Raw genomic sequence first — 23,608 nt, forward strand, 5'->3', positions numbered from 1 at the left:
TTTACTACCTATGTTTACTACTTATTTTGACTACCTATGTTTACTAACTATGTTTACTACCTATATTTACTACCTATGTTTACTACCTATGTTTACTACCTATTTTTACTACTTATGTTTACTATCTATATTTACTACCTATGTGTACTAACTATTTTTTACTACCTATGTTTACTACCTATGTTTACTACCTATTTTGACTACATATGTTTACTATCTATTTTGACTACCTATGTTTACTATGTTTACTACCTATTTTTACTACCTATGTTTACTAACTATATTTACTACCTATTTTTACTACCTATATTTACTATCTATGTTTACTATCTATGTTTACTACCTATGTTTACTACCTATTTTGACTACCTATGTTTACTAACTATGTTTATTACCTATGTTTACTACCTATTTTGACTACCTATGTTTACTAACTATGTTTACTATCTATGTTTACTACCTATATTTACTACCTATGTTTACTACCTATGTTTACTACCTATATTTACTACCTATATTTACTATGTAGGTTTACTATCTATATTTACTACCTATGTGTACTAACTATTTTTTACTACCTATGTTTACTACCTATGTTTACTACCTATTTTGACTACCTATTTTGACTACCTATATTTACTACCTATGTTTACTACCTATGTTTACTAACTATGTTTACTAACTATTTTTGCTACCTATGTTTACTACCTATTTTTACTACCTATGTTTACTAGCTATATTTACTACCTATTTTTACTACCTATATTTACTACCTATGTTTACTATCTATGTTTACTACCTATATTTACTACCTATGTTTACTACCTATGTTTACTACCTATGTTAAATGGGTTGTACTTGTATAGCGCTTTTCTACCTTCAAGGTACTCAAAGCGCTTTGACACTACTTCCACATTTACCCATTCACACACACATTCACACTGATGGAGAGAGCTGCCATGCAAGGCGCTAACCAGCACCCATCAGGAGCAAGGGTGAAGTGTCTTGCTCAGGACACAACGGACATGACGAGGTTGGTACTAGGTGGGGATTGAACCAGGGACCCTCAGGTTGCGCACGGCCACTCTCCCACTGCGCCACGCCGTCCCATGTTGACTACCTATGTTTACTAACTATATTTAGTACCTATTTGTACTACCAATTTTTACTACCTATGTTTACTAACTATATTTACTACCTATTTTTACTACCTATGTTGACTACCTATTTTTACTATCTATGTTTCCTATCTATGTTTACTACCTATGTTTACTAACTATATTTACTACCTATTTTTACTACCTATATTTACTACCTATGTTTACTATCTATGTTCACTACCTATATTTACTACCTATGTTTACTACCTATGTTTACTACCTATATTTACTACCTATATTTACTATGTAGGTTTACTATCTATATTTACTACCTATGTGTACTAACTATTTTTTACTACCTATGTTTACTACCTATGTTTACTACCTATTTTGACTACCTATTTTTACTACCTATGTTTACTAACTATGTTTACTAACTATTTTTACTACCTATGTTTACTACCTATTTTTACTACCTATGTTTACTAACTATATTTACTACCTATGTTTACTATCTATGTTTACTACCTATATTTAATAACTATGTTTACTACCTATTTTTACTACCTATGTTTACTACCTATGTTGACTCCCTATGTTGACTACCTATGTTTACTAACTATATTTACTACCTATTTTTACTACCCATATTTACTACCTATGTTTACTACCAATTTTTACTATCTATGTTTACTACCTATATTTACTACCTATTTTTACTACCTATATTTACTACCTACGTTTACTACACATTTTTACTACATATGTTTATTAACTATATTTACTACCTATTTTTACTACCTATATTTACTAACTATGTTTACTACCTATTTTGACTACCTATATTTACTACCTATGTTTACTACCTATGTTTACTACCTATTTTGACTACCTATGTTTACTAACTATGTTTACTATCTATGTTTACTACCTATATTTACTACCTATGTTTACTACCTATGTTTACTACCTATGTTTACTACCTATTTTGACTACCTATGTTTACTATCTATGTTCACTAACTATGTTTAGTACCTATGTTTACTACCTATGTTTACTACCTATTTTGACTACCTATGTTTACTACCTATTTTGACGACCTATGTTTACTAACTATGTTTACTACCTATGTTTACTACTTATTTTGACTACCTATGTTTACTAACTATGTTTACTACCTATATTTACTACCTATGTTTACTACCTATGTTTACTACCTATTTTTACTACTTATGTTTACTATCTATATTTACTACCTATGTGTACTAACTATTTTTTACTACCTATGTTTACTACCTATGTTTACTACCTATTTTGACTACATATGTTTACTATCTATTTTGACTACCTATGTTTACTATGTTTACTACCTATTTTTACTACCTATGTTTACTAACTATATTTACTACCTATTTTTACTACCTATATTTACTATCTATGTTTACTATCTATGTTTACTACCTATGTTTACTACCTATGTTTACTACCTATTTTGACTACCTATGTTTACTAACTATGTTTATTACCTATGTTTACTACCTATTTTGACTACCTATGTTTACTAACTATGTTTACTATCTATGTTTACTACCTATATTTACTACCTATGTTTACTACCTATGTTTACTACCTATATTTACTACCTATATTTACTATGTAGGTTTACTATCTATATTTACTACCTATGTGTACTAACTATTTTTTACTACCTATGTTTACTACCTATGTTTACTACCTATTTTGACTACCTATTTTGACTACCTATATTTACTACCTATGTTTACTACCTATGTTTACTAACTATGTTTACTAACTATTTTTGCTACCTATGTTTACTACCTATTTTTACTACCTATGTTTACTAGCTATATTTACTACCTATTTTTACTACCTATATTTACTACCTATGTTTACTATCTATGTTTACTACCTATATTTACTACCTATGTTTACTACCTATGTTTACTACCTATGTTGACTACCTATGTTTACTAACTATATTTAGTACCTATTTGTACTACCAATTTTTACTACCTATGTTTACTAACTATATTTACTACCTATTTTTACTACCTATGTTGACTACCTATTTTTACTATCTATGTTTCCTATCTATGTTTACTACCTATGTTTACTAACTATATTTACTACCTATTTTTACTACCTATATTTACTACCTATGTTTACTATCTATGTTCACTACCTATATTTACTACCTATGTTTACTACCTATGTTTACTACCTATATTTACTACCTATATTTACTATGTAGGTTTACTATCTATATTTACTACCTATGTGTACTAACTATTTTTTACTACCTATGTTTACTACCTATGTTTACTACCTATTTTGACTACCTATTTTTACTACCTATGTTTACTAACTATGTTTACTAACTATTTTTACTACCTATGTTTACTACCTATTTTTACTACCTATGTTTACTAACTATATTTACTACCTATGTTTACTATCTATGTTTACTACCTATATTTAATAACTATGTTTACTACCTATTTTTACTACCTATGTTTACTACCTATGTTGACTCCCTATGTTGACTACCTATGTTTACTAACTATATTTACTACCTATTTTTACTACCCATATTTACTACCTATGTTTACTACCAATTTTTACTATCTATGTTTACTACCTATATTTACTACCTATTTTTACTACCTATATTTACTACCTACGTTTACTACACATTTTTACTACATATGTTTATTAACTATATTTACTACCTATTTTTACTACCTATATTTACTAACTATGTTTACTACCTATTTTTACTACCTATGTTTACTACCTATGTTGACTACCTATTTTTACTATCTATGTTTCCTATCTATGTTTACTACCTATGTTTACTAACTATATTTACTACCTATTTTTACTACCTATATTTACTACCTATGTTTACTACCTATATTTACTACCTATGTTTTCTAACTATTTTTACTACCTATGTTTACTACCTATTTTTACTACCTATCATATTTTTACTACCTATGTTTATGTATCTCTCTTTTAATATGTTTTGCACAAACTCGTTTTATAACAATTGCTAAAAATGACACATTTGTATTCTACTGTTTTTTCTCCAATAAATAAATACGTGTCAGCCTTCCCGGTAAGGTCTATTCAGGTGTACTGGAGAGGAGGCTACGCCGGATAGTCGAACCTCGGATTCAGGAGGAACAGTGTGGTTTTGGTCCTGGTCGTGGAACTGTGGACCAGCTCTATACTCTGGGCAGGGTCCTTGAGGGTGCATGGGAGTTTGCCCAACCAGTCTACATGTGCTTTGTGGACTTGGAGAAGGCATTCGACCGTGTCCCTCGGGAAGTCCTGTGGGGAGTGCTCAGAGAGTATATAGTGTGTATCACAATATATTATTTGGTATATAAATGATAATAGAGCCATTTCAAACAGGTTTCAAATTTGGCTGCTGACGTATACCATAATATTGTGTAATTTCCGTTGTATTATTTAATCAAAACTATAATTCATTCACTTGCTAATTTACTGTTCATAGTTGGTTACTGTCTGTTGTAAAACGGTTTAATCTACACTTCTGTTAAAATGTAAAAATAACTTGTTCTTCTGTTGTTTGGATACTCTACCACAGGGGTGCTCACACTTTTTCTGCAGGCGAGCTACTTTTCAATTGATCAAGTCTTTGCGATCTACCTCATTCATATATATATAATTTATATTTACTTATTTATGAAATATATGTTTTTGTTAACAAGTTAAAGGTGTTTAATGATAATACAAGCATGTTTAACACACATAGTTAATATTGTTAATAAATTAAAGGTGTTTAATGATAATACAAGAATGTTTAATACATATTGTTAATATTGTTAATAAATTAAAGGTGTTTAATGATAATACAAGTATGTTTAATACATATAGTTAATATTGTTAACAAGTTAAAGGTGTTTAAAGATAATGCAAGCATGTTTAATACATATACCGGTAATTAATATTGTTAACAAGTTAAAGGTGTTTAATGATAATACAAGCATGTTTAATACATATAGTTAATATTGTTAACAAGTTAAAGGTGTTTAAAGATAATGCAAGCATGTTTAATACATATAGTTAATATTGTTAATAAATTAAAGGTGTTTAATGATAATACAAGTATGTTTAATACATATAGTTAATATTGTTAACAAGTTAAAGGTGTTTAAAGATAATGCAAGCATGTTTAATACATATAGTTAATATTGTTAATAAATTAAAGGTGTTTAATGATAATACAAGCATGTTTAATACATATAGTTAATATTGTTAATAAATTAAAGGTGTTTAATGATAATACAAGTATGTTTAATACATATAGTTAATATTGTTAACAAGTTAAAGGTGTTTAAAGATAATGCAAGCATGTTTAATACATATAATTAATATTGTTAACAAGTTAAAGGTGTTTAATGATAATACAAGCATGTTTAATACATATAGTTAATATTATTAATAAGTTAAAGGTGTTTAAAGATAATACAATCATGTTTAACACATATAGTTAATATTGTTAACAAGTTAAAGGTGTTTAATGATAATACAAGCATGTTTAACACATATAGTTAATATTGTTAACAAGTTAAGGTGTTTAAAGATAATACAAGCATGTTTAACACATATAGTTAATATTGTTAATAAGTTAAAAGTGTTTAAAGATAATACAAGCATGTTTAATACATATAGATTCCTTTCTTTCATGAAGACAAGAATATAAGTTGGTGTATTACCTGATTCTGATGACTTGCATTGATTGGAATCAGACAGTGGTGCTAAAAACGTCCGCATTTTCGAATGGAGGAGAAAAAAAGTCCTCCTTTCTGTCCAATACCACATGAAAGTGGTTGGTTTTTGGCATCTTATTTGTCCAGCTTCCGCACTCCTTTGTATACACTTTACAAGAAATACATTGTTGGCAAACTCCGTAGCTTGCTAGCTTGTGCACGCCGGCTTTCTGAGACTCGTTTTGTTAGCGCAACTGTGCAGTCGGTCTTTGGAGTTTTGACGACAGGTACGGCGCCAGAGTCTGTTGAAATAAAGTGTTTCTCGCCTTCCAGTCGGTAATTTTAATGAGCTGGCAGCAGCCAGCGTCATCTCAGAAGACCCTCGGGTGCCGTGAATGTCAATCAAGTGACGAAAGTGACGTCATAGTGAAGATTTATGATCGCTCATTTTTAGGACTATTTTTTTAATGCCTGGCTGGTGATCGACTGACACACCCTCCGAGATCGACCGGTAGCTCGCGATCGACGTAATGAGCACCCCTGCTCTACCAGGTTTGGGCGAGACTACGTATTTGTGTATCGATCCAATACTAAGTTGTAAAAAATACTCATACCTAAAATTTTCAAGAGGGTCGAATGATTCTATTAGTGATCACAATTATAATTAGACAGAAACACAGAATGTTATTTCCTGAGTTGGTAAACAATAACAATAACAATTACCGTATTTTCCGCACCATAAGCCGCCCTGGGTTATAAGCCGCGCCTTCAATGAACGGCATATTTCAAAACTTTGTCCACCTATAAGCCGCCCCGTGTTATAAGCCGCATCTAACTGCGCTAAAGGAATGTCAAAAAAACAGTCAGATAGGTCAGTCAAACTTTAATAATATATTAAAACCAGCGTGATGTGGGCGCGCATGGAGTCGTATATCAACATGGACGGAGCTGCGTGAAAAAAGCCACCCGGCCTCTTCGCGTAAACTTACCTTAACCACTCGCTCATCTTTTCTTCATCCATCCATCCCTTCGAGTTAGCTTTTATGATGACGCCGGCTGGAAAGGTCTCTTTTGGCAAGGTCTTCCTTTTGAATATCACCATGGGTGGAAGTTTCTGGCCATTAGCATGGCAAGCTAGAACCACGGTGAAGGATGACTTCTCATTCCCTGTGGTGCGAATATTAACCGTACGTGCTCCCGTTGTATCCACAGTGCGGTTCACAGGAATATCAAAAGTCAGTGGAACCTCGTCCATGTTGATAATGTTCTCTGGCCGGATCTTTTTTTCAGCTATCTTGTTTTTACAATATGCACGGAAAGTAGCCAGCTTTTCTTGAAAGTCTTTAGGCAGTTGCTGTGAAATTGTAGTCCGTGTGCGGATGGAGAGATTGCGTCTTTTCATGAACCGGAAACCTGTCGCTTAGTAGGAGCCATTTTGTGGTCTTTACAGATGTAAACACACAAAGGAAATGAAACGTAATATCCGCGCGCTTCTTCTTCTTCTACGCGGGCGGGTGGTTGCTTACAGTAGAAGAAGAAGCGCTTCCTGTTCTATGGGGGCGGGTGCTTACCTTGGCGGTTGCTTGCGTAGAAGAAGAAGCACTTCCTCTTCTACCGGGAAAAAAGATGGCGGCTGTTTACCGTAGTTGCGAGACCGAAACTTTATGAAAATGAATCTTAATATTAATCCATATATAAAGCGCACCGGGTTATAAGCCGCACTGTCAGCTTTTGAGTAAATTTGTGGTTTTTAGGTGCGGCTAATAGTGCGGAAAATACGGTATTTGGTAATGATAAAAAGCTGTTGATCTAAAAACTGTAGCATAGGTAATGTTGCAATTTTCTTATTAATGATTAATTGACTCCGAAATGTCATATTAAAACAAGATACAGTACAACAACTGGACAGCAGTTATCATCATGAGCTCATTTTAAAATGTTGCAATAACATTTTTTATTTTATATTAAAAAACATTTTTTTAACACACACAAAAGTACTGAAAATTGGTAGGCTTACCAGGGACCAGAAATTGAAAGGTACCCATCCCTACTTAAAGTGCATTTAAATGTATTATAATCTGTTTCTGTGAGTGTGAATCTATTTGTGGTGGATCTTTGGCCAGTGGAGCTCTATAGCGCCTCCCTGACTTCATGAGCTTAAATTGATAGCACAAAGGACGCGAGTCGTCTGCCAGAATCCTCTTGAGTTTTCCTCCTCGTCCTGTCGGTGTATGTGTGTCCCAGAGACTGTATTTACACGTCAATTACAGTTGCAGGCAAGCAGAAGTCGATCCAAGCTCATTTTGGGCAAGAAGCCAGGAACACTGAAGACTGATCACCAGTCAATCACAGGACACAAAAGTAGACGGTTCCCGGGAGACTTAATCCTAGGTCTCTCCCTTAAACCGTTCTGCATGTCCACCTGATCTAAATGTAACTGAGAGCATTGTTGGCCATCAATTCCACCTTCCGTGAAGCCATCTTCACCATTTGGAGCAATGATCAAGCATACCTAAACCTAATTTGAAGAACTGTGGAACTTCACATTAGTTCCAATTCCTTACCAATTTTCTATACTTTTGTGTGTTCATGTAGTATTGAATCTTTTTATTTGATGATGTTAAATGGTTTAGTCATAACATCTAAAGCAGGGGTGCTCATTACGTCGATCGCGAGCTACCGGTCGATCTCGGAGGGTGTGTCAGTCGATCACCAGCCAGGCATTAAAAAAATAGTCCTAAAAATGAGCGATCATAAATCTTCACTATGACGTCACTTTCGTCACTTGATTGACATTCACGGCACCCGAGGGTCTTCTGAGATGACGCTGGCTGCTGCCAGCTCATTAAAATTACCGACTGGAAGGCGAGAAACACTTTATTTCAACAGACTCGCGCCGTACCTGTCGTCAAAACTCCAAAGACCGACTGCACAGTTGCACAATAAAAGCGCTGCTTCATCCTGCATGCGCTAAGAAAATAAGAGTCTCAGAAAGCTGGCGTGCACAAGCTAGCAAGCTACGGAGTTTGCCGACAATGTATTTCTTGTAAAGTGTATACAAAGGAGTACGGAAGCTGGATAAATAAGATGCCAAAAACCAACCACTTTCATGTGGTATTGGACAGAAAGGAGGACTTTTTTTCTCCTCCATTCGAAAATGCGGACGTTATCATCACCACTGTCTGATTCCTATCAATACGAGTCATCAGAATCAGGTAATACACCAACTTATATTCTTGTCTTCATGAAAGAAAGGAATCTATATGTGTTAAACATGCTTGTATTATCTCTAAACACTTTTAACTTATTAACAATATTAACTATATGTGTTAAACATGCTTGTATTATCTTTAAACTAGGGCTGCAGCTAACGATTATTTTTCTATCGATTAATCTATAGATTATTTTTTCGATTAATCGGTTAATCTATAGATTATTTTTTCGATTAATCTATAGATTATTTTTCCTTTTACCGATTATTTTTTTTATTTAAAATGAAGAGGAAAAAATAAATGTAGGCCAGTTTTTTCAAAAGGCATGGCTTTTATTTCCAAAAAAAAAAGTATGGCCACTCAGTCAACATTGACAACAACATGACAAAATATTCTGTAACAATGTAAACATTTAAAACTTTTAACATTTAACAAAATTAAAAGTAGCTTATTTGCTTTTTAATGTGCAAATATAAAAGTAAACATCCAGTGCAAATCTTAATATTCTGGAATAGTATAAGCATTTAAAAAGTAAAAGTATTGCTTATTTTGCTTTAAAATGTGCAAAAATAAAGATAAACATCCAATACAAAAAAGTGCAAAACGGAAATATTCTGTAACAAGTGTAAACATTTCAACAAAAGTAAAAGTATTGCTTATTTGCTAAAATGTGCAAAAATAAAGCTAAACATCCAATACAAAAAAGTGTACAGTGTAAACATTTCAACAAAAGTAAAAGTATTGCTTATTTTGCTTAATAACACAACAATGATAGTATGATTAAAGTGAAAGTTAATTGTTGGTTTGTACATAGTATATGTAACTGTTAATGTTGTAAAAGGTATTTGCACAACTAATTAACGTTAGCGTTTGTGACACGTCTTGTGCCGTGAGGTCCTTTCAGGACCGACAGACTGAACGCCAGACGGCTTTGCCAGGTTTACAATCTTTTAATTTTACACAAAGTCTTTTCTCTTCCAACTCTTTTCTCTTTCTTTCCTCGCTTTTCAGCTCCTCTTCCTCGCTCGCTCGTCGTCCCCTGTCTCTTGCGGCGTCGCTCCCGGCGCGCCCCGCCTCGCCGCTCGCTCGCCGCCGCCGCCTCTCCACAGCGTTAAAGAGGAGCGCGTCTTTGTAAACACTGAACAGGCACGCCAAACGCGCCTCTCAGAGCAAACAGTGCTTTAGTTTATGAATTTATAACGCAGATACAAATGACACATTCATGTTTTTGTGTAATAATGACAACGTATACGCACGCGGACGATTGACTTGTTGATGGTGATGGCAAGAACGCTGTCGGGGGTTTTCTTTTCAAATGTCCGTTCATAGCCGTTGTGCTGCTATGATAGGCCATTTCCGCTCGACACAGTGTGCATACAACAACATTATTAGACCGTTTATTGAAATACTCCCACACTTTTGACGACTTTTGGCGTGCTTTTTTCCCCTCGCTCGCATCGTCTGCTTTGCGCTCCGCCATGACAGTAGTGTGACGTAAATATGCGACGCGCCGACGCACAAAAATGGCGTCGACGTATTTACGTAACCGATGACGTCGACTACGTCGACGCGTCGTTTCAGCCTTACTTTAAACACCTTTAACTTATTACCAATATTAACTATAAGTGTTAAACATGCTTGTATTATCTTTAAACACCTTTAACTTGTTAACAATATTAACTATATGTGTTAAACATTCTTGTATTATCATTAAACACCTTTAATGTATTAACAATATTAACTATATGTGTTAAACATGCTTGTATTATCTCTAAACATCTTTAACTTGTTAACAATAGTAACTATATGTGTTAAACATGTTTGCATTATCTTTAAACACCTTTAACTTATTAACAATATTAACTATGTGTTAAACATGCTTGCATTATCTTTAAACACCTTTAACTTGTTAACAATATTAACTATATGTATTAAACATGCTTGTATTATCTCTAAACACTTTTAACTTATTAACAATACTAACTATATGTGTTAAACATGCTTGTATTATCTTTAAACACCTTCAACTTGTTAACAATATTAACTATATGTGTTAAACATTCTTGTATTATCATTAAACACCTTTAATGTATTAACAATATTAACTATATGTGTTAAACATGCTTGTATTATCTTTAAACACCTTCAACTTGTTAACAATATTAACTATATGTGTTAAACATTCTTGTATTATCATTAAACACCTTTAATGTATTAACAATATTAACTATATGTTAAACATGCTTGCATTATCACTAAACATCTTTAACTTGTTAACAATAGTAACTATATGTGTTAAACATGTTTGCATTATCTTTAAACACCTTTAACTTATTAACAATATTAACCATGTGTTAAACATGCTTGCATTATCTTTAAACACCTTTAACTTGTTAACAATATTAACTATATGTATTAAACATACTTGTATTATCATTAAACACCTTTAATGTATTAACTATATGTGTTAAACATGCTTGCATTATCATTAAACACCTTTAACTTGTTAACAAAAACATATGTTTCATAAATAAGTAAATATAAATGATATATATGAATGAGGTAGATCCCCACGACTTGTTCAATTGAAAAGTAGCCCGCCTGCAGAAAAAGTGTGAGCACCCCTGATCTAAACAATGTATTTAATACTTAGCTGATAACGATAATCGTGCTTTCGGTTGCTTATACAGTGGTACCTCAATTGGCGTTACAAAAGTGACTTGATTGATTGATTGAAGCTTTTGTTAGTAGATTGCACAGTACAGTACATATTCCGTACAATTGACCACTAAATGGTAACACCCCAATAAGTTTTTCAACTTGTTTAAGTCGGGGTCCACGTAGTTAGATACTAGAACTAAAAACGTTTTTCCATTAGAAACCATGTCAATCCAAATATGTTCCACATCCAAATATACTTTATGTTCATATTACACTAAACAAAAACATAAAAGCAACACTTTTAGTTTTGTATTATGATTTTTTCCCCACATGTAAAAGACTTCCTTGTGGTCTACATAACACAACATTTTGCATAGATGATGTTTTACGGACTATCTTCAAGCCGCTTTCTGACAGTCTCTTCAGGATGCGCCGTTTTGTGGGCGATCTTATTTATGTGCCTCCACTTCAACTGCGTCACGTCCCCGTTTTCCATGTTGTCGTTTTCAGCGCTTCCATATATAGTCTTGACAGATATAAGCAACTTCAAAATATAAGCTCTCTGGGTCAAATTTGACCATATATGAAAATATCGGCTGATGAGATAGGGCAAGAAAGGTCACAGGACCGAGCTAGTTCCAAACAGCTTGTTTGGCGGCAATATGAGGAAAGTTAAGATTATTTAAAGAAATAACTCTGCAAATCCTCCACGGTTTGATTTCAAGTTTTCGGGACTTATGGGGATCCCAAATACACATAACATCATCAGGTTAGAAAAGTACTTTTCTTACCTTCTGGTGCCTGCTGATCTGTATTTGAGATCTGCATAAATCCTGAAAAGTTGCGCTTGTCCGCCTTTGTAGTCCGTGCCGACACCGTAGTCGATAAGCTTGTTCTTTTCCTCTATCTTCTTGTTATGTGACATTCATCCTCCACTGTTGCCATTTCTAATATAAAGTACCGTATTTTCCGCACCATAAGGCGCCCTGGGTTATAAGCCGCGCCTTCAATGAACGGCATATTTCAAAACTTTGTCCACCTATAAGCCGCCCCGTGTTGTAAGCCGCATCTAACTGCGCTAAAGGAATGTCAAAAAAACAGTCAGATAGGTCAGTCAAACTTTAATAATATATTAAAAACCAGCGTGATGTGGGCGCGCATGGAGTCGTATATCAACATGGACGGAGCTGCGTGAAAAAAGCCACCCGGCCTCTTCGCGTAAACTTACCTTAACCACTCGCTCATCTTTTCTTCATCCATCCATCCCTTCGAGTTAGCTTTTATGATGACGCCGGCTGGAAAGGTCTCTTTTGGCAAGGTCTTCCTTTTGAATATCACCATGGGTGGAAGTTTCTGGCCATTAGCATGGCAAGCTAGAACCACAGTGAAGGATGACTTCTCATTCCCTGTGGTGCGAATATTCACCGTACGTGCTCCCGTTGTATCCACAGTGCGGTTCACAGGAATATCAAAAGTCAGTGGAACCTCGTCCATGTTGATAATGTTCTCTGGCCGGATCTTTTTTTCAGCTATCTTGTTTTTACAATATGCACGGAAAGTAGCCAGCTTTTCTTGAAAGTCTTTAGGCAGTTGCTGTGAAATAGTAGTCCGTGTGCGGATGGAGAGATTGCGTCTTTTCATGAACCGGAAACCTGTCGCTTAGTAGGAGCCATTTTGTGGTCTTTACAGATGTAAACACACAAAGGAAATGAAACGTAATATCCGCGCGCTTCTTCTTCTTCTACGCGGGCGGGTGGTTGCTTACAGTAGAAGAAGAAGCGCTTCCTGTTCTATGGGGGCGGGTGCTTACCTTGGCGGTTGCTTGCGTAGAAGAAGAAGCACTTCCTCTTCTACGGGGAAAAAAGATGGCGGCTGTTTACCGTAGTTGCGAGACCGAAACTTTATGAAAATGAATCTTAATATTTATCCATATATAAAGCGCACCGGGTTATAAGCCGCACTGTCAGCTTTTGAGTAAATTTGTGGTTTTTAGGTGCGGCTAATAGTGCGGAAAATACGGTAGTGTAAAGTTCTTACTTATATCTGTCAGTAAACTCGCCATGAAAGCGCTAAAACATACCGGTATAGTGACTTTACATTATTCACCCAAGGAACTTTAGTTATTGGAGAGTTCCGGCCGGGACGGTTTTTCACGGGACACATTTCCTGTGTTGTTGTTTCCGGATGAGACGATGCTGCTCCGTTGTTGATTGAAGTAAAGTCTGAATGTCATTAAAACAGTTAGCTCCATCTTTTGACACTTCTTCCACTCCCGTCCTTGCACGCTACACCGCTACAACAAAGATGACGGGGAGAAGACGCTGTCGAAGGTGAGCCACGTAAATAAGACCGCCCACAAAACGGCGCATCTGGAAGCGACAGTCAGAAAGCGACTTGAATATGATGTGTAAAACATTATCCATGCAACATTTTGACCAAAGAACCACCATTACAAGTTATGTAGACCAGCAGTCCCCAACCACCGGTAGGTACCGGTCGGTGACGCATTTGCTACCGGGCCGCACAGAAACAATAATTCATTTATAAAGTACCGCATTTTCTCGGACTTAAAGGGGAAAATTATCACCAGACCTATGTAAGCGTCAATATATACCTTGATGTTGCAGAAAAAAGACCATATATTTTTTTAATCGATTTCCGAACTCTAAATGGGTGAATTTTGGCGAATTAAACGCCTTTCTAATATTCGCTCTCGGAGCGATTGTGACGTCACATCGGGAAGCAATCCGCCATTTTCTCAAACACCGAGTCAAATCAGCTCTGTTATTTTCCGTTTTTTCGACTGTTTTCCGTACCTTGGAGACATCATGCCTCGTCGGTGTGTTGTCGGAGGGTGTAACAACACGAACGGGGACGGATTCAAGTTGCACCAGTGGCCCAAAGATGCGAAAGTGGCAAGAAATCGGACGTTTGTTCCGCACACTTTACCGACGAAAGCTATGCTACGACAGAGATGGCAAGAATGTGTGGATATCCTGCGACACTCAAAGCAGATGCATTTCCAACCATAAAGTCAAAGAAATCTGCCGCCAGACCCCCATTGAATCTGCCGGAGTGTGTGAGCAATTCAGGGACAAAGGACCTCGGTAGGACGGCAAGCAATGGCGGCAGTTTGTTCCCGCAGACGAGCGAGCTAAACCCCCTGGATGTCTTGGCTCACACCGTCCTGAAGATGATCAAGAGAAGAATATCGACCCTAGCTTCCCTGGCCTGCTGACATCAACTCCAAAACTGGAGAGATCAGCTTTCAGGAAAAGAGCGCGGATGAGGGTATGTCTACAGAATATATTAATTGATGAAAACTGGGCTGTCTGCACTCTCAAAGTGCATGTTGTTGCCAAATGTATTTCATATGCTGTAAACCTAGTTCATAGTTGTTAGTTTCCTTTAATGCCAAACAAACACATACCAATCGTTGGTTAGAAGGCGATCGCCGAATTCGTCCTCGCTTTCTCCCGTGTCGCTGGCTGTCGTGTCGTTTTCGTCGGTTTTCGCTTGCATACGGTTCAAACCGATATGGCTCAATAGCTTCAGTATCTTCGTCAATTTGGTTTTCGCTACCTGCCTCCACACTACAACCATCCGTTTCAATACATGCGTAATCTGTTGAATCGCTTAAGCCGCTGAAATCCGAGTCTGAATCCGAGCTAATGTCGCTATAGCTTGCTGTTCTTTCCGCCATGTTTGTTTGTGTTGGCTTCACTATGCATACTTGCCAACCTTGAGACCTCCGATTTCGGGAGGTGGGGGTAGGGGGGTGGGCGTGGTCGGGGTGGTCGGGGGCGTGGTTAGGGGGCGTGGCTAAGAGGGGAGGAGTATATCTACAGCTAGAATTCACCAAGTCAAGTATTTCATATATATCTAAGAAATACTTGACTTTCAGTGAATTCTAGCTACATATATATATATATATATATATATATATATATATATATATATATATATATATATATATATATATATATATATATATTATTTTATATACATATATATATATATATATATATATATATATAAATAAAAGAAATACTTGAATTTCAGTGTTCATTTATTTACACATATACACACACATAACACTCATCTACTCATTGTTGAGTTAAGGGTTGAATTGTCCATCCTTGTTCTATTCTCTGTCACTATTTTTCTAACCATGCTGAACACCCTCTCTGATGATGCATTGATGTGTGGCACGCACAAAAGTGCTTTCATCAAATGCATTAGAGACTGGAATCTTCCATCTCTCCCTAGCATGGCCCAAAACCGGTCAATCTTTGCTTCCTGAGGAAGATCTTCAGTGCCAAGCACTTGGTAGTCCACTACTTCTTCCCGGAGGCTATCCAGGTCCAATCGCAGCTGCGGCTTGGAACTTACAAGCTGTTATGAGAGTAGCGTATGTGTGTGTGTGGCCCTTTAATAGGTGAGCATGTGAGGTGAGTGACGTCAGTGAGTGTGTGGGCGAGAGAAGAGAGGGAGCGGTAGCGTGAGTGCGGGCGGGGACTAGTTTGTTTTGTGTTGGATTGGCTGTGTGCAAGCAATCAATAAAGCAAGATTTGCAACTAATCGCCAGACTCAAGCAGGAAAGGTGCAACAAAGCGTATTTCTTCATCTTACTCGTCGTCGGCGTCGCCATGGCTGTATCTTCCTCGTTCTTCTGCTTCGTCTCCTTGTTGTGTGCGCAGTTGTGCACTGCACTCTCTAAAAGCCGTATATGTTATTGATGTTATAGATGGCAGTATTGTCCTGTTTAAGAGTGTCACAACATTGCTGTTTACGGCAGACGAACTGCTTTACGGTAGGCAAAAAACGTGACTGCTGCTGTTGTGTGTTGTTGCCGCGCTGGGAGGACGTTAATGAAACTGCCTAACAATAAACCCACATAAGAAACCAAGAACTCGCCCTCCATCATTCTACACTTATAATGTGATTGGGCAGGGACACTGTTTACATACCTGCCAACTACTCCGGTTTCCCCGTAATTAGTACGGTTTTCATCAACCTATTCCGGGTTACGGTTGCAGTGATAAAAAATACGGTTTTTCATTAATTAAAAAAAAATATTTAAAAAAAAGTTTTATTCACGAAATCGCGTAACAACAATGACAATCGACACTGCTTCCCGTAACTTCCTATCGAGCCATTCCGAATGCCATGCGCGAGGCTATTTATAGCACCGCTGCCAAGCACGAGGCACCAGTTGCCATTGTTTCCAAACGAGCGAACGATCATGGAATCAGCCGGAGAAAAATCGCAAACGAGTCTTAAACCGAAAAGAAAACGGCAGTCATTCCGTGAAGAATATTCAAAAGCCTATCCGGGAATAATTATCCGTTCCAAAAAGGGTGAAAACTACGCGAATTGCACCTTGTGCAGACAAGATTTTTCGATCGGACACGGAGGAATTAGCGATGTAAAAGACCACGTTGGGACAAAAAAACACAAGTCTAATGCCGTTGCTAGCGATACAAGTGGAAAACTTTCAACGTTTTTCGGATTTTAGCCACAAAAAGGTAATGACACCAATGTTATCTATTGGAATTGTTTAGTACTGTTATACTGTTAAAAGTGTTTATACTATTTATGCTTTCAAGTCCAAGTTGAAGAAATCTTGTTAAATGTTGACAGCATAACTACCAAAATACAGAAGTATGTCCTTAATATTTTTGCAGTGCTATTTCTGTTGAAAAGTTCAAATGATTACATTAGAGATGTGATGTGCCACTTTTCAAGTGTCTGATGGCTTAAATTAATTTGCATTAATTTTTCATAATTTGAATTCTTTTGAAAGGCTTACAAAAAAACTACATTTGAATTGTAATTCCATGCTATTGACAGGACTATTAATTTTAATGAAGTTAGCTTACCATGTTTACAGTATGATAATTGTGATAGAAATGTGAATTTTAGGCACAGAATATTTTTTACAATTGAACAAGGCAGTAGATTATACAAGCTTGGACAGAAAGTTAATAATGACACCAATTTTTTTTTTTTTATGGAATTGTTTAGTACTGTTTTACCATTTGTTTACTGTAAAAAGTGTTTATACTTTCAATGAACAAATTGAAGTCTTGTGAAAGGTTGACAGGATAACTGGCATTAACTGTCAAAATAATTTCAAACTATTGAAGTTAGCTTACAGAATAAACATGTCAATCAACCCATATGATTTTTGCTGTAATATTTTTGTTTTGAAAAGTCACTGTGACTGATAGAAAAGTGATGGTTTTAGCAACATTTTAACCTGTCTGAATGCAATCAATCATTTTGCATCGGGGGGCGAAGCCTGAACCCCCCACCAGGACTTTGTCCTGGACCTACCGGGGCCTGCGGCCCCTGGACCCTGGCTACTAGGTTTTTCTGATTTCAAAAATTGGCAGGTATGTGTTTATATCGTGGGAAAGCGGACTCAGGTCCGCATGGAGCTGGAGGGGGCGTGGCCTCCAGCTCCGCCTGAATTTCGGGAGATTTTCGGGAGAAAATTTGTCTCGGGAGGTTTTCGGGAGAGGCGCTGAATTTCGGGAGTCTCCCGGAAAATCCGGGAGGGTTGGCAAGTATGACTATGTGACGTCACAGGAAAATGGACGGGTGGTTAAAATCAGGCACTTTGAAGCTTTTTTTTAGGGATATTGCGTGATGGGTAAAATTTTGAAAAAAACTTCGAAAAATATAATAAGACACTGGGAACTGATTTTTAATGGTTTTAACCATTCTGAAATTGTGATGATGTTCCCCTTTAAATGTAACTTAGATATTGGCTTTCACTATGGGGCTGAGGTAGTTAAAAAGCTCCTCGGTGGCAAGGCCCCGGGGGTGGATGAGATCCGCCCGGAGTTCCTTAAGGCTCTGGATGCTGTGGGGCTGTCTTGGTTGACAAGACTCTGCAGCATCGCGTGGACATCGGGGGCGGTACCTCTGGATTGGCAGACCGGGGTGGTGGTTCCTCTCTTTAAGAAGGGGAACCGGAGGGTGTGTTCTAACTATCGTGGGATCACACTCCTCAGCCTTCCCGGTAAGGTCTATTCAGGTGTACTGGAGAGGAGGCTACGCCGGATAGTCGAACCTCGGATTCAGGAGGAACAGTGTGGTTTTCGTCCTGGTCGTGGAACTGTGGACCAGCTCTATACTCTCGGCAGGGTCCTTGAGGGTGCATGGGAGTTTGCCCAACCAGTCTACATGTGTTTTGTGGACTTGGAGAAGGCATTCGACCGTGTCCCTCGGGAAGTCCTGTGGGGAGTGCTCAGAGAGTATGGGGTATCGGACTGTCTGATTGTGGCAGTTCGCTCCCTGTATGCTCAGTGCCAGAGCTTGGTCCGCATTGCCGGCAGTAAGTTGGACACGTTTCCAGTGAGGGTTGGACTCCACCAAGGCTGCCCTTTGTCACCCATTCTGTTCATAACTTTTATGGACAGAATTTCTAGGCGCAGTCAAGGCGTTGAGGGGATCCGGTTTGGTGGCTGCAGGATTAGGTCTCTGCTTTTTGCAGATGATGTGGTCCTGATGGCTTCACCTGGCCAGGATCTTCAGCTCTCGCTGGATCGGTTCGCAGCCGAGTGTGAAGCGACTGGGATGAGAATCAGCACCTCCAAGTCCGAGTCCATGGTTCTCGCCCGGGAAAGGGTGGAGTGCCATCTCCGGGTTGGGGAGGAGACCCTGCCCCAAGTGGAGGAGTTCAAGTACCTCGGAGTCTTGTTCACGAGTGAGGGAAGAGTGGATGGTGAGATCGGTGCGGCGTCTTCAGTAATGCGGACGCTGTATCGATCCGTTGTGGTGAAGAAGGAGCTGAGCCGGAAGGCAAAGCTCTCAATTTACCGGTCGATCTACGTTCCCATCCTCACCTATGGTCATGAGCTTTGGGGTATGACCGAAAGGACAAGATCACGGGTACAAGCGGCCGAAATGAGTTTCCTTCCGTCGGGTGGCGGGGCTCTCCCTTAGAGATAGGGTGAGAAGCTCTGTCATTCGGGGGGAGCTCAAAGTAAAGCCGCTGCTCCTCCACATGGAGAGGAGCCAGATGAGGTGGTTCGGGCATCTGGTCAGGATGCCACCCGATCGCCTCCCTCGGGAGGTGTTTAGGGCACGTCCGACCGGTAGGACCCAGGACACGTTAGGAAGACCATGTCTCCCGGCTGGCCGTGGAACGCCTCGGGATCCCCCGGGAGGAGCTGGACGAAGTGGCTGGGGAGAGGGAAGTCTGGGCTTCCCTGCTTAGGCTGCTGCCCCCGCGACCCGACCTCGGATAAGCGGAAGAAGATGGATGGATGGGTAAAATTTTGAAAAAAACTTCGAAAAATATAATAAGCCACTGGGAACTGATTTTTAATGGTTTTAACCATTCTGAAATTGTGATAATGTTCCCCTTTAAATGTAACTTAGATATTGGCTTTCACTAGAGAAAAGCGCTATATAAATATAATTCACTTCACTTCACAGGAAAGGGTTAACGTTTTTTTTTTTTGTTTCCCGCAGACGTCCCGCAGCTAATCGGTCGTCAAGAAGAACGTCCGCCTCGGCCGCAGGTGTGGAACTCCACTTCCAAGCAGGAGGATCCACAGCCCCCCCGCGTTAAAGAGGAGGAGGAGGAACTGTGGATCACTCACGAGGGAGAGCCGGAGGAGGAGGAATTTGCCAAGTTGCCGTTGACCGTAGTCTCCGTGAAGATCGAAGACGACGAAGACAAACCACAAGCGGACGACCTCTTCGCTCCACTGTCAGATAGCGACGCTGAAGGCAGAGTTAAGGAACCTCTGAGGAGCCATCCAGACTTTGTGGGGGACACGAGCACTCGCACTGACCACAAACAAGCCGGATGCGCTAATATGGAGGCGGGTAAAGAACGTTTCATCTGCTCAATTTGCGGCGAAACCCTTTCTTTCAGGAGCGCTTTGACTCGACACATGCGGACACACCGGGGGGAAAAACCCTTCGGTTGCTCGGTTTGTGCCAAAACCTTCGCTCGGAAGGACATCTTGATCGAACACCGAAAGACACACAGTGGAGAAAAAGCCTTCAGCTGCTCGGTTTGCGGGGACAGATTTGCCCACAAGACCACGTTGAACCGACACATGAGGACACACACGGGGGAAAAGCCCTTCCGCTGCTCGTTTTGCGGTAAGCGCTTCTCTCAAAAGATCCACATGGTGGCGCACGTGGCGACGCACACGGGACAAAAACCTTTCGCGTGTTCCGTGTGCGGCAAAAGCTATTCCCTCAAGTCCAAAATGATTGCGCACAAGAGAACTCACGCGCTCAGGAAACCCTTCCGGTGTTCGATTTGCGGGGAGAAATTCGCACACCGCTTCTCGCTGAATTTGCACGTGGAAACGCACAAAGAAGACAAACACTTTGTTTGCGCCGTCTGCGGCAAATCGTTTTCTCTGAAGAAAATCCTGATCGGTCACATGAGGACGCACACGGGGGAGAAACCCTTTAGCTGCTCGTTTTGCGACAGGGCCTTTTCGCTGAAGAAAATTTTGACCGTCCACATGAGGACTCACACGGGAGAGAAACCCTTCAGCTGTTCATTTTGCGCCAAAGGCTTTACTCAAAAGGCGCACATGCTGTCGCACATGAGGACGCACACGGGGGAAAAACCTTTCAGTTGCGCCATCTGCGGGGATACATTTTCTCAGACGTCCACTTTGAATAGACACATGCGGACGCACACGGGGGAAAAACCTTTCCGGTGTTTGATTTGTGGCGAAAGCTATTCTCAGAAGAGGAGTTTGACGGCACACATGCGAACACACGGCGGCGGGGAATAAACTGAATGGTGGAGTTCAACGCACCTTTTTTTAAGAATACAGAACTGTACGTAAGTATTTAAAAGCACACTTGATAGCAATCTTAAAACAATGTGTTGGGAAATGTATTAGTACATTACTTCTTTGATGTAACAATGAATATTGCCAATAAATCTGATAATATTGAACCAATGTGTGTTGTTGGTTACTTCCTTTATATCAGACTTGGGCATTCTGCGGCCGGCGGGCCACATCCGGCCCTTTGAGCGTCCCTGTCAGGCCCGCATGAAGCCAATCATAAATTACGAAATACATTTTAAAAAGTATCTATATATCGAATGTGCAATACAACGGTGCTGCTTTTGTTTTGAAAAGCGTTATTTGTATTAAAAACTAGAACAGCCAAATAGCTAAAAATAGTATGCATATATCTTAAAAAAGGCTTTCTTAAAAAGAAGTGTTTTTAAGCATTTTTTTAAAGCATCCACAGTCTGTGGTACCCTCAGGTGGTCAGGGAGAGCGTTCCACAGACTGGAAGCGGCGAAGCAGAAAGCCCAGTCTCCCATTGTTCGTAGTATATATACATATATACTGTATGTGTGTATATATATATATGTATACAAACATCAGTTGTCTACCAATCTAAGGTAACACGCAAGGACATTAACACATCCGACACATATGTAGGATTAACTGAAGGAGAGTTCAAAACCAGATGGAACAATCACAAGGCTTCTTTCAGGAACCAAAACCTGCGGAATACCACAGAACTCAGCAAACACATTTGGGACCTCAAAGACAATAATGTTGAATATTCAATAACATGGCAAATTCTTGCATCCAGCACACCTTACAATAGTGGTAATAAAAGATGCAACCTATGCTTGAAAGAGAAACTGTTTATTATATACCGTCCAGACCTGTCATCCCTCAACAAGCGCAGCGAAATTGTATCAGCATGCCGCCACAGACGGAAACACCTCCTAGGTAACACATGAGCCAATCACCACGCCCCTACGCCAGCCTGTACCCACCCACTCTGTGCCCTATATAAACCATGGTATGTGAATGCTTCCATTAAAATCTCCTGATGATTGAGGGAACCCCTCATGAAACAGGCCTGTAGAGATGAAGTAGTCTTGTGATTTTTTTTCCCCACACACACATATATGTATATATATATATATATATATATATATATATATATATATATATATATATAAATAAGAGAAATACTTGAATTTCAGTGTTCATTTATTTACAGATATACACACACATAACACTCATCTACTCATTGTTGAGTTAAGGGTTGAATTGTCCATCCTTGTTCTATTTGTCACTATTTTTCTAACCATGCTGAATGCCCTTCACTGATGATGCATTGCTTTGTGGCACGCACAAAGTGCTTTCATCAAATGCACTAGATGGCAGTATTGTCCTGTTTAAGAGTGTCACAACATTGCTGTTTACGGCAGACGAACTGCTTTATGGTAGACGAAATGCTGTTGTTGTGTGTTGTTACCGCGCTGGGAGGACGTTAATGAAACTGCCTAACAATAAACCCACATAAGAAACCAAGAACTCGCCCTCCATCATTCTACAGTTATAACGTCATTGGGCTGGTATGCTTGTTTATATTGTGTGCCTGAATTTCGGGAGATTTTCGGGAGAAAATTTGTCCCGGGGAGGTTTTCGGGAGAGGCGCTGAATTTCGGGAGTCTCCCGGAAAATCCGGGAGGGTTGGCAAGTATGGACAACAGATGGTTGTCCAAATCTGACGGGGAAAAATGTTGGGACTTTTAAAGAGGATGCAGGATAAAGTGACAGAAATGGACATTTTTGCATTGTATTATACATCAGGAAGTGTTGTGTAAGACAGTGTTCAAAATAAAAGCATCAAAAGCAATCTGCTTTTGTATAAAGTTAAGTTAGGTTGAATTAAATTATCCATCCATCCATCCATCTTCTTTCGCTTATCCGAGGTCGGGTCGCGGGGGCAGCAGCCCAAGCAGGGAAGCCCAGACTTCCCTCTCCCCAGCCACTCCGTCCAGCTCTTCCTGTGGGACCCCGAGGCGGGAGACAAAGTCTTCCCAACGTGTCCTGGGTCTTCCCCG

At 38.8% G+C, this 23,608-nt stretch overlaps 1 protein-coding gene across 1 annotated transcript in view; it reads left to right on the plus strand.

Moving 5' to 3' along the window:
- The window catches only part of LOC133575233 (uncharacterized), a 22,825-nt gene extending 769 nt beyond the window's left edge, over positions 1 to 22,056 (plus strand). Inside the window, exon 2 of the mRNA XM_061927818.2 lies at positions 20,221 to 22,056. Coding sequence (XP_061783802.1) covers positions 20,221 to 21,515 — 1,295 coding nt within the window. The 3' untranslated portion in view covers positions 21,516 to 22,056. The remainder of the gene's footprint in view (positions 1 to 20,220) is intronic.
- The last annotated feature ends 1,552 nt before the right edge of the window (positions 22,057 to 23,608 follow it).

The sequence above is a fragment of the Nerophis lumbriciformis genome, linkage group LG03, assembly GCF_033978685.3.
Source record: "Nerophis lumbriciformis linkage group LG03, RoL_Nlum_v2.1, whole genome shotgun sequence".
NCBI lineage: Eukaryota > Metazoa > Chordata > Actinopteri > Syngnathiformes > Syngnathidae > Nerophis > Nerophis lumbriciformis.